General features: G+C 48.8%; 1 protein-coding gene across 1 annotated transcript in view; it reads left to right on the top strand.

Moving 5' to 3' along the window:
• The window catches only part of LOC138568898 (vomeronasal type-2 receptor 26-like), a 98,589-nt gene extending 82,059 nt beyond the window's left edge, over positions 1 to 16,530 (top strand). The window contains exon 3 of the mRNA XM_069646679.1: positions 15,623 to 16,530. Within this exon, the coding sequence (XP_069502780.1) occupies positions 15,623 to 16,530 (908 nt within the window). The remainder of the gene's footprint in view (positions 1 to 15,622) is intronic.
• The last annotated feature ends 601 nt before the right edge of the window (positions 16,531 to 17,131 follow it).

The following is a 17,131-nucleotide window of genomic DNA, read 5'->3' as shown; positions in this document are numbered from 1 at the left end:
CATTCCTTCTGAACAGGAGTTTTGTTCGTTCACATGATTTGTATCCAAGGTCAGTTCAGTCCAGTTTGATAAGACCTCGGTTTTTTGGCTCACCCGGCCTCGTCTGCTGAGATTCACTTCTGTAGTTCAATTTGCTTTTAACTGTGACACACTAGAAATGAGGCCTTCTTGTCACTGTCCAGCACTGCTATAATGCGTAGTGGAAACATCCATCCTTCACTTGTCCATAGGTATATATGTATATGTTGGCGCTTGCCGCAATCTATTCACTATAAGTTAGCCTTAAGATTACTTTGTCTGCTTGCATTTCTTTTGCATCTGTACACGTGTAAAATGACTTAATGTCTTCATCTGTGTCTGTGGCATAAACTTCTTCACCTTGATCCCAACAGGTCACTTATCCCTGATACTTTATTGATGCCTTATAGAATATCTGCATTCTCTGGTCTCTGTATCTCTTCTATGTACGTAATTTCAGCTCTGTGTTACGTATACTGCCGATGGTTGGTAACGTTACCATTCTTCTTTGCCATTTATTGGCTCTACTTTTTCAGGGATTTCATTCAAATGGCCATCATATTTTCTTGTATGCAGGAATGTTTTTCTCAATGGCTACCTTGCCTCCCAGATTCTCTTAGGTATTGGTATTTTCACTGGTACTGGACAGAGTCCATATTCTGCTGTTTGTTGGTTCAACGGTTCTGTGTATGTCACATACTCTGGTTTCCAACACACAGATAAAAGGGGCAGGACGGTTGAGGTGGGGGTACTTAGCTCATCCTCTACAACTGTATTCACCATTAGGTCATGTGATTTGTGCTGTGAGGTTCCAGGAGTGGGAAACAACAAACTGAAAATGAGGGCGGGGAGCTTTGTAAAGGCACAAACATGTCTGGAAGGGAGTTCAGGTTTATTAGTTACAGTAACCTTGAAGCTTCCTCTTAGCCCTCATCTGCAGTTCCAGGTGCACATTAGATTAGAAATAGAGAATGCATTGTTTTTCTTCATATAATGAGCAATTAACTGAAGCTTTTTGCTTGATGTCGTGCAAGGAGGAGCCCACCTGGATGAAGATGGACGGAAGGGGCTGGGACCAATGGCCTGGCATCCCTTATGGAGCAGGTAACCTATGTATTGGGTTGCACTAACCAGCCATTCTCATATGTAACTTATGTAACTTACATCACTGATGACACTGTGTGCATTTATAATGTGTTGTTCCTGCTGATTTTGCCAGAATGTTCTATGGCAGGAGAGCTTTTTAATGGAATACCTTTATTTTTGTGGGGAAAAGCCTGGTTCTCCTTGCAAGAGTTGTGCTGGGTCTTTTTCCATAGAGGGTTGCACTTTTTCTGGCGTGAGCGTTGAGTGGCTACAATGGTGATGTGGATAGTCGAGTTTAGGAAAACTAGTGCTCCTTGACTGGGTCTCCTTCTCAGACATTCAATTAAGGTTCACCCCAAAGTCCTCGTTTCAACCTCGCTCTACTCTCTGGATCATATAGGGTAATCACTCAACCTTGCTCTACTCAATGGATCCCACATGGGAATCACTCAACCTCACTCTACTCACTGGATCCTATAGGGTAATCAGTGAGGGTTTAAATAAAATGTATGTGTCTTGAAACTATTAGACTTGGGGTTACTGTGCCCACCCCACCTGGCCCTTTAATAGATAGTCTAGATATTGTAATGTGCACAACACTGTAGGTGTGGACATCAAACACATAGAGAAATGCATTGCCAGGGACAAGCAGAGGAATCGATTCCCACTGAAATAAACAAGGCAAAATTAACAGGTCTGAACATTGATTGGAAAGAGATACAAATTGGGAGTGTGGAATAAAACAAAACCCACAATATATGTTTGCAAAGAAAGGACAGAAGGATTTTGTAGGAAGGAAAGCAAATGTACTATTTAAACACAAAGAATGTTAAAATAATGATATTTCAACCGAACATTAAAACAGGATTTCATTTTTATATTTTCATATTTAAAAAACAAAGCGAAATATAGAAAAATATTAATGTTTTTTACAACCGGGGAAAGGCATTTTGAGCCCAGTGTGAGAAGATGAGGCATTCTTTTTGTTATTATCTCAAGTCTTCACTAGGGAAAATGTCAGAATACTGTCACTGAATATCATGTGTGTTAGTTGAGCAAAGAAACATTGGGACATTGGGTGTACAAGTGCAGTGCAATTTCTAGGTTGGCCTCTCCACAGCCCTGTGTATGCAAGTGCTGGGTAGTTTCTAGGGTGGACTCTCCACAGCCTCCCCTGAGTAAGCAAGTTCTTTGCAGTTTTTATGGTGGACTCTCTACAGCCTCCCCTGAGTATGCAAGTGCTCTGCAGTTTCTAGGGTGGACTCTCCACAGCCTCCCCTGAGTTAGCAAGTGCTCTGCAGTTTCTAGGGTGGACTCTCCACAGCCTCCCCTGAGTAAGCAAGTGCAGTGCAATTTCTAGGTTGGCCTCTCCACAGCCCTGTGTATGCAAGTGCTGGGTAGTTTCTAGGGTGGACTCTCCACAGCCTCCCCTGAGTAAGCAAGTTCTTTGCAGTTTTTATGGTGGACTCTCTACAGCCTCCCCTGAGTATGCAAGTGCTCTGCAGTTTCTAGGGTGGACTCTCCACAGCCTCCCCTGAGTTAGCAAGTGCTCTGCAGTTTCTAGGGTGGACTCTCCACAGCCTCCCCTGAGTTAGCAAGTGCTCTGCAGTTTCTAGGGTGGACTCTCCACAGCCTCCCCTGAGTAAGCAAGTGCTCTGCAGTTTCTATGGTGGACTCTCCACAGCCTCCCCTGACTAAGCAAGTGCTCTGCAGTTTCTAGGGTGGACTCTCCACAGCCTCCCATGAGTAAGCAAGTGCTCTGCAGTTTCTAGGGTGGACTCTCCACAGCCTCCCCTGAGTAAGCAAGTGCTCTGCAGTTTCTAGGGTGGACTCTCCACAGCCTCCCCTGAGTATGCAAGTGCTCTGCAGTTTCTAGGGTGGACTCTCCACAGCCTCCCCTGAGTTAGCAAGTGCTCTGCAGTTTCTATGGTGGACTCTCCACAGCCTCCCCTGAGTAAGCAAGTGCTCTGCAGTTTCTATGGTGGACTCTCCACAGCCTCCCCTGAGTTAGCAAGTGCTCTGCAGTTTCTAGGGTGGACTCTCCACAGCCTCCCCTGAGTAAGCAAGTGCTCTGCAGTTTCTAGGGTGGACACTCCACAGCCTCCCCTGACTAAGCAAGTGCTCTGCAGTTTCTATGGTGGACTCTACACAGCCTCCCCTGACTAAGCAAGTTCTTTGCAGTTTCTATGGTGGACTCTCCACAGCCTCCCCTGAGTATGCAAGTTCTTTGCAGTTTCTATGGTGGACTCTCCACAGCCTCCCCTGAGTAAGCAAGTGCTCTGCAGTTTCTAGGGTGGACTCTCCACAGCCTCCCCTGAGTAAGCAAGTGCTCTGCAGTTTCTATGGTGGACTCTCCACAGCCTCCCCTGAGTAAGCAAGTGCTCTGCAGTTTCTATGGTGGACTCTCCACAGCCTCCCCTGAGTAAGCAAGTGCTCTGCAGTTTCTATGGTGGACTCTCCACAGCCTCCCCTGAGTATGCAAGTGCTCTGCAGTTTCTAGGGTGGACTCTCCACAGCCTCCCCTGAGTTAGCAAGTGCTCTGCAGTTTCTATGGTGGACTCTCCACAGCCTCCCCTGAGTAAGCAAGTGCTCTGCAGTTTCTATGGTGGACTCTCCACAGCCTCCCCTGAGTATGCAAGTGCTCTGCAGTTTCTATGGTGGACTCTCCACAGCCTCCCCTGAGTATGCAAGTGCTCTGCAGTTTCTAGGGTGGACTCTCCACAGCCTCCCCTGAGTTAGCAAGTGCTCTGCAGTTTCTAGGGAGGACTCTCCACAGCCTCCCCTGAGTAAGCAAGTGCTCTGCAGTTTCTATGGTGGACTCTCCACAGCCTCCCCTGAGTATGCAAGTGCTCTGCAGTTTCTAGGGTGGACTATCCACAGCCTCCCCTGAGTTAGCAAGTGCTCTGCAGTTTCTAGGGAGGACTCTCCACAGCCTCCCCTGAGTAAGCAAGTGCTCTGCAGTTTCTAGGGTGGACTCTCCACAGCCTCCCCTGAGTAAGCAAGTGCTCTGCAGTTTCTAGGGTGGACTCTCCACAGCCTCCCCTGAGCAAGCAAGTGCTCTGCAGTTTCTAGGGTGGACTCTCCACAGCCTCCCCTGAGCAAGCAAGTGCTCTGCAGTTTCTAGGGTGGACTCTCCACAGCCTCCCCTGAGCAAGCAAGTGCTCTGCAGTTTCTAGGGTGGACTCTCCACAGCCTCCCCTGAGCAAGCAAGTGCTCTGCAGTTTCTAGGGTGGACTCTCCACAGCCTCCCATGAGCAAGCAAGTGCTCTGCAGTTTCTAGGGTGGACTCTCCACAGCCTCCCCTGAGTATGCAAGTTCTTTGCAGTTTCTAGGGTGGACTCTCCACAGCCTCCCCTGAGTAAGCAAGTGCTCTGCAGTTTCTAGGGTGGACTCTCCACAGCCTCCCCTGAGTAAGCAAGTGCTCTGCAGTTTCTAGGGTGGACTCTCCACAGCCTCCCCTGAGTAAGCAAGTGCTCTGCAGTTTCTAGGGTGGACTCTCCACAGCCTCCCCTGAGTAAGCAAGTGCTCTGCAGTTTCTAGGGTGGACTCTCCACAGCCTCCCCTGAGTAAGCAAGTGCTCTGCAGTTTCTATGGTGGACTCTCCACAGCCTCCCCTGAGTAAGCAAGTGCTCTGCAGTTTCTAGAGTGGACTCTCCACAGCCTCCCCTGAGTATGCAAGTGCTCTGCAGTTTCTAGGGTGGACTCTCCACAGCCTCCCCTGAGTAAGCAAGTGCTCTGCAGTTTCTAGGGTGGACTCTCCACAGCCTCCCCTGAGTAAGCAAGTGCTCTGCAGTTTCTAGGGTGGACTCTCCACAGCCTCCCCTGAGTATGCAAGTTCTTTGCAGTTTCTATGGTGGACTCTCCACAGCCTCCCCTGAGTAAGCAAGTTCTTTGCAGTTTCTAGGGTGGACTCTCCACAGCCTCCCCTGAGTATGCAAGTTATTTGCAGTTTCTAGGGTGGACTCTCCACAGCCTCCCCTGAGTAAGCAGGTGCTCTGCAGTTTCTATGGTGGACTCTCCACAGCCTCCCCTGAGTAAGCAAGTGCTCTGCAGTTTCTATGGTGGACTCTCCACAGCCTCCCCTGAGTAAGCAAGTGCTCTGCAGTTTCTATGGTGGACTCTCCACAGCCTCCCCTGAGTAAGCAAATGCCTCGAGATGTATAACATTCATACTCCAATCCCACAAATGAGCCATCCTTTCAAGCTCTCGTTTAAGAATATAATAAAGTGAACAATCCGGAGTCCAATCTATTTTACATACATTACAAACAGGATTTACTGGGACTTTCCCAAATCCTGTCTCCAAAAAGGCCTGTCAATATATCAGTTGGGATCAGCCTCCTTATGGTATGAACCAGAGACTGTCTAATTTCTACTTCACTTTCCAGCAAGGTTAAACCTAACGCCAAATGAATCGCCTCTGTGGGAACACACTGGGGTAATCCTAAAATAGTTCTGCACATTTTCCCTTTTGTGGGGTTCAACCATGAGAGTTTTAATCTAGAGCATGTTTTTAAACGGTAATTCACTGCAGTTTTCACTGCAACGATTCGCTTCCCTGGTGCCTTCCAAGGAAACACCAGCAGAAAGTTTGGTAAAATTCTTTATGAAAAATAGTCTCTCCACGACTTTAGTTGTAATGTAGGGATGAATTCTTATTTTAACACTATTATCGGTGACCCAAATTCCAAGGTATTTTATTTAATTAACTTTATGAATTGTGGAGTTACCTAATAAGCCTATTCTGAGGGACAATCTTATATATTTCACCATAACTGCATTTGTCAACATTGCTAATACACGCGGTGCTGCTATGAATCATATGAGACCAGCCACTGGGTGGCTTGGCACGTGGGCTGGGTAGCTTGGCACGCAGGCTGGGTAGCTTGGCATGCAGGCTTGGTTAGCTTGGCATGCATGCTTGGGTAGTTTGGCACACAGGCTTGGGTAGCTTGGCATGCATGCTTGGGTAGTTTGGCACACAGGCTTGGGTGGCTTGGCACGTTGGCTGGGTAGCTTGGCACGCAGGCTGGGTAGCTTGGCATGCAGGCTTGGTTAGCTTGGCATGCATGCTTGGGTAGTTTGGCACACAGGCTTGGGTAGCTTGGCACACAGGCTGGGTATCTTGGCACGCAGGCTTGGGGAGCTTGGCACGCAGGCTGGGTAGATTGATATGATATGATATGATATGGCATTTGTAACGCACCTATACACACGTGTTTCAAGGCGCGACGAGGCAGGGAGGGGGGACGACAGACAACGATCCTACTAGGCCAGGTGTCATTCAGATTGCGCAAGTGCAGGGGTAAGGGGAAGGGAGAAGTGCAAGGGGAAGGGGAGGGGGGAAGTGCAGTACAAGAAAAGGGCCAGCTGGTGGCAAGTGCAGGGTAAGTGCAGACAAGTGCTGGGAAGGGGGGGCTGTAGGGATACAGAGACAGTCCCGCAGTGCAGGGGTTGCCAGGGAGGCAGTGGAAGTGGAGAGTGGCTGGGCCCAGGACCTAGGTCAGTGAGAGTAGCCCAGTTGCAGATTCAGTGCAGTTTCAGTGAAGAATTAGCAGGGGAGAGGGAGAGAGAAAGCAGAAGCAAAGAGGAAGGTTTTGAGGTGCTTCCGGAATGCAGGCTTGGGTAGTTTGGCATGTATGCTTGGGTAGCTGGGCACACAGGCCTGGTAGCTTGGCACACAGGCTGGGTAGCTTGGCACGTAGGCTTGGGTAGTAGGATACAGTGAAGTCATATGACTCAGGGCCCGGGCCATTAACACCTGACCCGGCCAGCCGGACCGAGTGATTTTGGTATAATAAGGAAACATTTCATTGTATGCTTAATGTAGACGTTTATGTATATTCTAATGTATAAATACATCTGGGATGAAGGAATCTGACCCCCCAGAAAACAAGCAAATTACCTGGTATATATAAAGAAACTCTGTGACCCGGGAATCCTCAGGGTATACAGCAAAGTCTGGCTGAGCAGATCTCACTGGCCCTCATTACGACCCTGGCGGAAATCGAAAAACGATGGCGGAAATGCAATACCGCCATCGAATAGCGCGCGGTGCGATTATGACCCGTCACCGTAAAGTACGATGCCATTAGCGACACCGTAGTGAACGCCAACGCTAACTGCACCAAGTACGCGCACGCGCGCCATGCGAAACCGTAATTACCACCATGGTGCAACGGTACACGAATTCTGACCCTAGCGGACATTTACCTAACGCCATCAAGCATGGCGGAAAGTACCATTCCGCCATGGTGAGAAGTACGGCAACACGAACCAACCGTAAATGGCCCTACTGAGTGCCTGTACACCACTCCCTGGCCACATTGCACAACTCCTCGTAGGTGCAATGAAGTCACACAATGCAACCAGTGAAATGTACAAGTCACCCATGCATGCCAACGAACAAATGAATGTAGGGGCTCCAAGAGCCTTGTGAGTGGCCATCCATATTTGCCATGTCACCATTGCCGTACTGATGCAGCACAGGCATGTGAAGGGTCAAGTACAGCAATATGAACTGAAATATGAGACAAAACAACAACAGGCCCCCATCGCTTGACACCAGTGTAAGGCAACATTCAAAGCAGTATCCTGAGGGAGACTGCACCAGCCCTGTACCCTTGCCAGTAAACAAACCAACCATCAGCACAAGCATGTACCACACAAGTTGGCAGAGTGACTGAGCAGCCAGGCTCATCTCAAGAGGGGCCAATGGGAGCTGCAGGGCACAGATGGCACGAATACAGAAGCTATTCCAATGGACATGACCTCAGTCTCCCTCCAAGAAACGCACGCAAACACAGGCACCTGTGACCAGCCATATTCTGATAATCACATCATTCCACCAATCCACCTGGCTGACCGGCATCTGTTACACAAAAGCTAATCCCCCGCCCCTGAGCATGACATCATAAAAACAGTCATAATGGCAGCCCCTATCCCTGACCTCACTGGGCTTCGTAGGCAAACGCGCCAAGTACAGTACCACGCAACAATAACCAGCAGCCGGAACCCAATGCAGATCTACTCACAATACATCGCTCCACAAATAGGAATATGCTACATTACTTGCAAAGAATAACGCTACACGGTTAATATCATAATAGAAATTTAATGCACTACAAAATCACCAAGCCCATACAGCCATTAGGTCATGGACTCCAAAATACATTTCATTATTGTGGGCTGCATCCGCAATAAATGACCAGCTTCTGCTTGTGTGACGCCCTGTTCCTTCATGGTACACAGGGGCTACATACACGTTCAAAAAGGCAACATGGAAGCGCCTAGAACCGCAGGGCCGTCCCATTAGGTAGGAACTAGTCCAGCTGAAAGGTCGATATGTTGCTCCTAGCCACTAGTACTGCGTAAGGGCATGTGGCCCATTGGCGATCGTCCCATAAGATCGTAATGGTGCTCCACTGATTAACACGAAGCAGCAGGTGTCGGGAGTAAAAGCCATCTGCAGGAGTGGCATACAGATGGCAGCGGCAAAAGGGGAGGAGATACCTGTCACCCAAATGAAATGAAAAAGAATGGTATGGGCATCAGAACTTAATTTGAATTACTCACTTCAATGATCACACTAAATCTACAGCCATATGCATGTTAGCCCACTCAAAAGGATTATTCCCACCCAAAAATCACTTGCGAATCATAACTATATAAATCGAGGTGAATACACTATTACAAACGAGTCTTTGTGTGCATGCGTCTGTTAAAACAGAATTCATTAGATGGGATTAGTAACTGCATAGACACAAGTGTTTGAAGGCGCGTCGAGACAGGGAGGGTTCAACAAGGGCAGATAGACGATGGTCCCACTATGGCAGCTCTGCATCACATAGCGCAGGGGAAGTGGATAGATTCCAAAAAGCCATGTACATGGTAAACTCTCAATTAAATCATCTGTCCATGCATCCATACATCATACCCTCATCCCGGTATGAAAACGCCTGATTATTTACTCACATAACATGTGAAATTTCCATTGAGTCTGTGCGTAATGCAGTCTGCAAAATCCACTGTGCTCCAGCCCGGAATTCTAGTGTTGTGAAGTAACATGTATTTGGGAACGTCCTGCCTTATCGTCCACTACGCTATTGCGCATCCCATACTATTCATATCAATCATTGCATTCTCGCCATGGCCCCTGTCCCAAGGACATTAAACAATAGAACTTAATATCTGCAGTCAGACCTGTGGGCGTCTCCTCGCCGCTAGCTGAAAACCGAAAGCGCTGTCCTTCGAATTCCACATTTGCAACATCACGTCGAAAAGGCATCTGTGACCGCTTGAAATCACAAATTCATCCATGTAGTGCGGCAGTGTGTGAAAATGGCAACTGGCTTCACGGTGAACCTCGGTACAGTGCTGCATGAGGGTCCAGCGTTAATCGAGTACTACATTCCACTGACCCTTCACAAGTTTGTTTGCGACTGTAAAGATAGTATGTGAAACAATGGGACCATAGCAGAATGAACATATGAACCAATATTCCACTGCCATCGGGATTAAATACATGATTGTAATAGCAAGATGCCATGCGTCGAATTGCAGCGTTGTGTGCGGGACGTGCTCGCCCAAAGGGGATTGCAGCTTGCACAGGTGGAATGAATCACCACAGGTGGAGGCTATACAGTCTGAATACACATAAATTGCACACCCAACCCCCTCCCACAACCACACCCACTCCAAAATGCTACCGGCAGGACTAGCGATGTTGGCCCTGGGGGACCTGATAGCACTGCAAGTACTCCAACTTCAAGAAGAAGACGAACACCAACTACTACAACAACCGGCCGCACAGAGGAGATGGAGGAGGAGGAGGAGGGCAAGGCAGGGCCAGCAAGGCCCACCAGCACAGCCACTACCACCACGCAGGCAGCCCGCAATCCCACGCCTCCGAGCTCATCCGTTCAACCTCACTGATGAGCAGATCCACACCCTCTACCGTTTGGACCGGGATACCATAACCGCCATTGTGGACATGACACACGCTGACCTTGCCAGCATGATAGATAGCCCAACCGCCATCCCACCCCTACTGAAGGTGGTGTCTGTACTACACTTCATGGCCACAGGCACCTACCAGCACACAGTCGGACAGTTGCATGGCATTTCACAGCCACTGTTGTCACGGACACTATCGCAAGTGCTCGATGCCCTCCTGACGCACGCAGACGACTACATCTCTCTACCACGCTCGGAGCAGGAAATTACGAACACAAAAGTGGGATTCCATGCACTTGCCGGCATACCGGGTTGCATTGGTGCCATCGACTGCACCCATGTGGAATTGGTTGTGCCACATGCCATGGAGGCCCAGTACCGCAACCGAAAACAATATCATTCTCTTAATGTACAAATGGTGTGTGACTCCAACAGGATCATTACACATTGTTGTGCCCGATTTCCTGGATCAACCCATGATTCTATGGTCTTGAGGAACTCTACAATACCACGCTACATGGAGCGACACGCAGGGAACAGATCCTGGCTACTCGGTGAGTCTCATTTCATGCATGATAATGTGGGGTATGTGATGCGGCAATGACCTGGCAGGAAGGGGGGGATGCGTACGTAGCTATGTCATTCCACAAACATCCTTTATTGTCCACATACAGGTGATGCCGGGTATCCACTGAAGAGATGGCTCCTTACACCACTCCGGAACCCACAGAACCAGCATGAGGAGGACTACAACCATGCCCACTCACGTACCCGTGTAGTCATAGAACAGGCATTCGGCCTACTGAAGACTCGTTTCCGCTGCCTCAGCAGGTCTGGCGGGGCACTCCTGTACCGCCATGAGAAGGTTGCAAAGATGGTCATGGCATGTGTCATGCTACACAACATGTGCGTACCTAGAAATGTGCCCATGCCCCCTGACGCAGAACTGCAAGCACCTGAAGATGGTCATGATGAGGGTGGGGATGTGGCAGCACCTCAAGGAGTCCGCGAGGCACAGGAGGGCCGTGAAATTCGTCAGATTCTCATAGATTCATGCTTCTAGCACTCACGCCTGGTGGCTGATACATGGACACGGGACTTGTGGCACTGTGTGTGTCTGGAACATGCACAATATGGACTGTACGCCTATGAAGGCCTCGTACACAAAGATCAATGTCCACACATCTCATTGGATGATTGTGAAATGTTTATAGCATATGTGAAATTATGTTACACACCCCATCGACCCGCCACACAAGAAAGCCCAACACACCCCCTCCACCGTCCTACCTCCCCCCCGAACACCAGTGTCCAAAGATGCTCATTGTCAGTGGGCAGACGCTATTGCAAGCCCCCTCTCCGGGTATCAGGGGCACCCCTGCCTGTGGAGCGCAGGTTCCTCCCAGATCTACGTTGGGGGCTACCCTGGACGGAACTTGCAACGGATGATGTCTCTGCCTGCTCACGTCTATGCATGTCCCTAAGGGTTTGTGAGAGCTCAGTGAGCACACGGCGCACAGCGGCAAGTTCAGCACATACGTCTTTGGACGTCGCATGCAGTTCCCCCCTCAGGCTCTCGGTGCTTCTCTCCATTTGTACCCTCAGGCTCTCGGTGCTTCTCTCCATTTGTGCCCTTAGTGTCTCTGTGCTTCTCTCCATTTGTGCCCTTAGTGTATCTGTGCTTCTCTCCATTTCTGACCTAAGTGTCTCAGTTGATGTTTCTATGGCTGCCTTAGTACCCCCACATTCATCAGCATGCTCCTTGAGGAGCGTGGCCAGTTGCTGCTGTTGCACGATCACCTGGTCGAGGGACTGTTGCCTCTGCTGGGCCATGCCCATTTGCGGTGGTGTCACAGAGGGTCTGATCACCTCATGTTGCCTTGCCACAGGGCTTGTGGGGGATGGCCAGTCGTCATCTTGTGGGTGCCCCTGCGTGGTATCCTCATGGTGTACGGGATGAAACAAACAGGGGGATTGAGACAGGTCATGGATGGATCCTACATCGACAGCACCGTTTTCTGTGTCGGAGCATGCTGCCATTAATGCAGTGTCACCTATGGTGCTGCTGCCACCAGAAGCAGCGCCTTCTGTGGCATCCATTGGGGGGACCTGTGGTGCTGCTGTTGCATACTTGCCAACCCTACCGATTTAGGCGGTAGGATACCGCTTTTTAAGCAGTCCTACCGCCTACCGATTTTTTGACATGAAATACCGATTTTTTTTTGTAAAAAAAAAAAAAAAAAAAAAGTCTTTCAAGGGCTCCCCCGAGCTGGCGCACCGGGAGAATGCCCGGCATGCAGGCTTTTAATGTCAAAGGCACCCACGGCGGTGGGCTAAAAGCGCCCTTCCGCCGCGGGTGCCTTTGACAAAAGGCGCCATTAGCCCCCCACCACGCCAACTCGGGGAGTCTTTCAAGGACTTCCCCGAGCTGGCGTAGCGGGAGAAGGCGCAGCATGCAGGCTTTTAATGTCAAAGGCACCCACGGCGGTGGGCTAAAAGCGCCCTTCCGCCGCGGGTGCCTTTTGGTCAAAGGCGCCATTAGCCCCCCACCACGCCAGCTCGGGGGAGTCTTTCAAGGACTTCCCCGAGCTGGCGTAGCGGGAGAAGGCGCAGCATGCAGGCCTTTGATGTAAAAGGCGTCCACGGCGGTGGGCTAAAGGCGCCCCTCCGCCGCGAGTGCCTTTCACAAAAGGCGCCATTAGCCCCCCCACCACGTCAACTCTGGTGAGTCTTTCAAGGGCTCCCCCGAGCTGGCGTGATGGCAGAAGGCGTGGCAGGCGCCTCATTGTCATTGAATGCACCCGCGGCGGCGGGCTCATTCAATGACAATGGGCTGCTGACGCGCCCTATTCCTATCATTACCTCCTCGACTGACTATTTTTGAAACTTTAAGATTCCTACAGATTTTTGGTCACAGAATGTTGGCATGTATGCTGTTGTGGGCATGCTGGCTGCTGGGGTGCCTGTTGAAGTCCCCTCCTGTGTGCTGCCACTTGATTTGTGCTGCTGCCATGTCTTGATCCGTGCAGCTGAGGTGGAGGGTTTTTGGCCGTTGGTCTTGGCCCTCTTTGCAGGTGTGCTGGTAGGGGTGTCCTGAAGCTCGTCGTTTGAATCGGACCCTGTGGTGGAGTAAAGGAGGGCGAGCGTTATTTATGGGTCTGTGGAAATTGGAATGGCAATGTATCACATGCATTGGGGTGGTACCTGAGGGTGATTTGGGTCAGGGCCTTGGAGGTGGTTTCATTTTTGTGTGGATTGAGGATGCAGTTGTTTTGCAGCCTGCCGTTAGGGTGTGCATGCTGCACGTGTAGAGGGTGTTTTTAGGATTTTTAATTATTTATGTATTTAATGTGACTTTTAAAGTGCGCTATCAGGCCAATGTATGTGGACGTTCTCCTGGACATGTGTTTCTGTTGCACTATGTGGACACATGGTACTTCACATGATTGGACATTGTGGATTTAGCATTGTTTTATTTGGCCCACCTACCTGATTCTTCGGATGTCTGCACTCCTTTCTCCATCCCTCCGACTCCCTCTATACTCTCCATTCCAATGGTGGAGGCACAGATTTCTTCCCAGGGGGTCAACTTGATGGGTGATTCCGATCCTCCCCCGGTAGCTGTGGCAATGTTACGGTTGGCTGATAGTATGCTCCGTACGCGTATCCGCAAGTCGTCCCATCGCTTTCTGCATTGCTGTGGGTTGCGGGGTGCGGTCCCCACCGCACTTACCCGCTGTGCCACCAGGGCCCATATGGCCTTCTTGTTCGCAAGTGCCGTCCTGGTCATTTGCGTCGAGAAGACGACGGCAGCATTCTCCTGGAGGGTCTCTGTGAGCACGGTGAGTTCCTCATGGGAGAAGTGGACCTGCCGCTTGCGGTCGCACGCTTTTTTCGCAACTTTTCCCATTTTTATTGTTTTCACTAGGGTGGCTAACGGGTTGGGATGTGTCTCAGGGTAGGATTTTTGATGCTTGTGTTGGGATTCTGATTTTATAGGTGTACGGCGTGCTGTTTCCCGTTCCGGGACCATGTTTTTACTTCCGTTTCCGTATATTTACGGTCACCGTATTTTGCGATTAGCGCTCATTACGGTGACCGCTATGATGGGTGGCGGAATTGCACCTAGGGCGCCGTACGACGGCGGTGAGGGGCGTTTTGGGGACATTTCCGCCATCGCGGACTTTGCACTTCCGCCATGGCGTAGTGCTCGTGCCCGATGGGTCAGAATTAGCTGCACTTTACTCCGTCGTGCAATGGCGGAAACGCTATTTACGCTATGGCGGTCAGGTCAGTTACTTTCCGCCAGGGTCGTAATGAGGGCCACTGTGTGTAAGACAAGCAGGACATGGGGAGGGGAAACATACTGGAAAAAACAAAGAAGTCCTTGGAATAAACAATACAAACCTTTGTCTGGGTTTTTCTGGGTTTTCCAGGCACTCACATAATTACCAGTAACTTATGCTCTGAAAATGAAAAACGTAAGCTTTACCTACAGCAATGCACCTAGAATGGAATGCTGCGATTTCAAATAAAAAATAAAAAACAAACGCATGTCGAATTATTCAGTTTAAAGCTGCACAATTGTTACAGTGACCCATAAAATGTGAACGTGCATTTCTCCTGTGACTCGCGTTTCCCCCAAAATCTAATGCAGCGCAAAATTGCCTTCGCTCTGGTGCCAAGCATCTATGATATGAACTAATAGCTTTCCTAAACTCAAGAGCGTTGTATTACATTAAATTATTGTGTTATGAGGCAATTAGTCTTTTACCCAAACAGCAATTGAACCAAATATGTGATTTGAGAGAAACTGAAAAGTCTTTAATTGTTATACCATTAATTCAAAGTCATGAAACATAGATGTTGCACTTTCTCTCAAGTCTACATAAGATACATAACATTGGTTTATAAAACAGAAATTGAATCTAAGAAAGTGTGATTGAAGGTAGGACATCTGTGATTTAGGGCATAATCACTGTACCTTACTCACGCAGCAGTCCAATATAGAGCACCCGGGCGCTTACTATATGCCCAGCTGCCCAGTTTTCATATCTATGATGTGAGCCCTGGGCCTGCAGCGTCCGAGCAGACCTGGGTTTGCACACCTGCATATCACACATAGCAAAGATCAACCAACTCTTGCACATTTAGAAGAGCTGTTAAATAAATGACAACTAGTGCCATAAACAGGAGAAATCACATTTTTATAGGGAACTCTCACGTTCTCTAAGTTACAAAGGACTTGGTACGGATACTGCAAATATTGAACGTTGGGGCTCACTCTAAAAACTGCTCATCAAAGGGCTTTCCATGAACACCTAAGGGACGTGGTTCTCTCTTGTGGCTCTGAGCATGCTGGAACCAGGCACTTTCTATGTACACATATTTAATCAGTGAGTAGATACCAAGGCTAAACATTTCAGCGAGGTCCAGATTTCCTTGACAGACTGTCACAGAACATAATCATTTTTTCTCTGTCTGCACTTGTTCTTTTCATGTTTACCTTATTATTTATTTTAATAGGCTGGTGTGACACTGATCTGTATTATTTTCTATGTAGATATGGCAAACTGCATACCGTGCCCACGAGACCAGTGGTCCAATGAGAGACGAGATGCCTGCATTCCACGGATCACAGAGTTTCTGGCCTATGAAGATCCTCTGGGTGTGGTCTTATCTTCCACTGCAAGTTTCTTCTCCATCCTCACTGCTGGTGTGCTGGGAATCTTTATTAAATACCGCAAGACCCCTCTGGTTAAAGCCAATAACCGGAATCTCAGCTACACTCTCCTCCTCTCCCTTATGCTCTGCTTCCTCTGCTCGCTTCTGTTTATGGGTCGCCCTTCAAAGACATCCTGCCTTCTCCAACAAACCTGCTTTGGCATAATATTTACAATTGCTGTATCTACTGTTCTTGGAAAAACCATAACCCTCATCATCGCCTTTAAAGCCACAAAGCCTGGCAGCAAGTTCAGGAAGTGGGTGGGCACCCAAGTGTCGAGCTGTCTTCTGCTGCTCTGCACGGTGGTGCAGGTGTTGATCTGCTGCATGTGGCTTGTTCACGCTGCCCCGTTCCCAGACATTGACACCACATCAGAGACTGGGAAGATGATCTTACAGTGCAACGAAGGCTCCGTCGTTGGGTTCTACTCTGTGGTTGGTTACATGGGATTTTTGGCTCTTCTGAGCTTTGTTGCTGCTTCCATTGTGAGAAAGTTACCAGATAGTTTTAACGAGGCCCAGCTTATCACCTTCAGCATGCTGGTGTTCTGCAGTGTCTGGATCGCCTTCATCCCAGCGTACATGAACACCAAGGGGAGGTACATGGTTGCCATGGAGATCTTTGCCATCCTGAGTTCCAGTGCTGGGCTCCTGGGCTGTATCTTCATCCCCAAGTGCTACGTCATTATCCTGAGGCCTGAGCGGAACACCAAACAGTACCTAATGGGGAAACAGGCAAAGACTTGAGACCTCTGGTAGTACTTTATGATATGACCCAGCTGATTAATGAACAAGAACCCTATTTAGAACAGACCATATTCCACAAGGGTACATTTTCATTACAATTTTGATTTCTTTAATTTTCTTTGAGCAACCAGCGTATTGATATATGAACAGGGTTACGTTAATAGATGACTTAATTAGCTGGATCGACAGCAGCTGTTAACACTCGCATGAACTTTGCATGAAAGTGTAGCTTTTTACACTCCTAATGAAAGAGAAGAGGTAATGCTGGCTGCAGTGTATATGAACAGCATTTGGCATTGCCACTTAAACAATGGATTCAACATGGTTCTTACAGGTAGAAGAACATGTGGAATCCATAGGGACTCAAGACTTGCTGTTGCAATCAATGTCACAGGCTTCAATATTTTCTGGACGTAGCGGAGAATACTTTGCAGTGCGTGCAGAAAGTGATGTGCACAATGGCCCACATCTCAATAAAGAGGCAGAGTCAAAATCCACTCCAGATCACGTATTATTCACTTTGAAATTTGGCCCAAAGACTTTATTTGCGTGCATACAGTGAGCATTTATTAACCAAAATGAAAATAGTACATGAGCTGAT

The sequence above is a fragment of the Ambystoma mexicanum genome, chromosome 2q (genome assembly GCF_040938575.1).
Source record: "Ambystoma mexicanum isolate Mex_15411 chromosome 2q, UKY_AmexF1_1, whole genome shotgun sequence".
Classification (NCBI taxonomy): domain Eukaryota; kingdom Metazoa; phylum Chordata; class Amphibia; order Caudata; family Ambystomatidae; genus Ambystoma; species Ambystoma mexicanum.
This window is presented reverse-complemented; position numbering and strand designations above follow the sequence as displayed.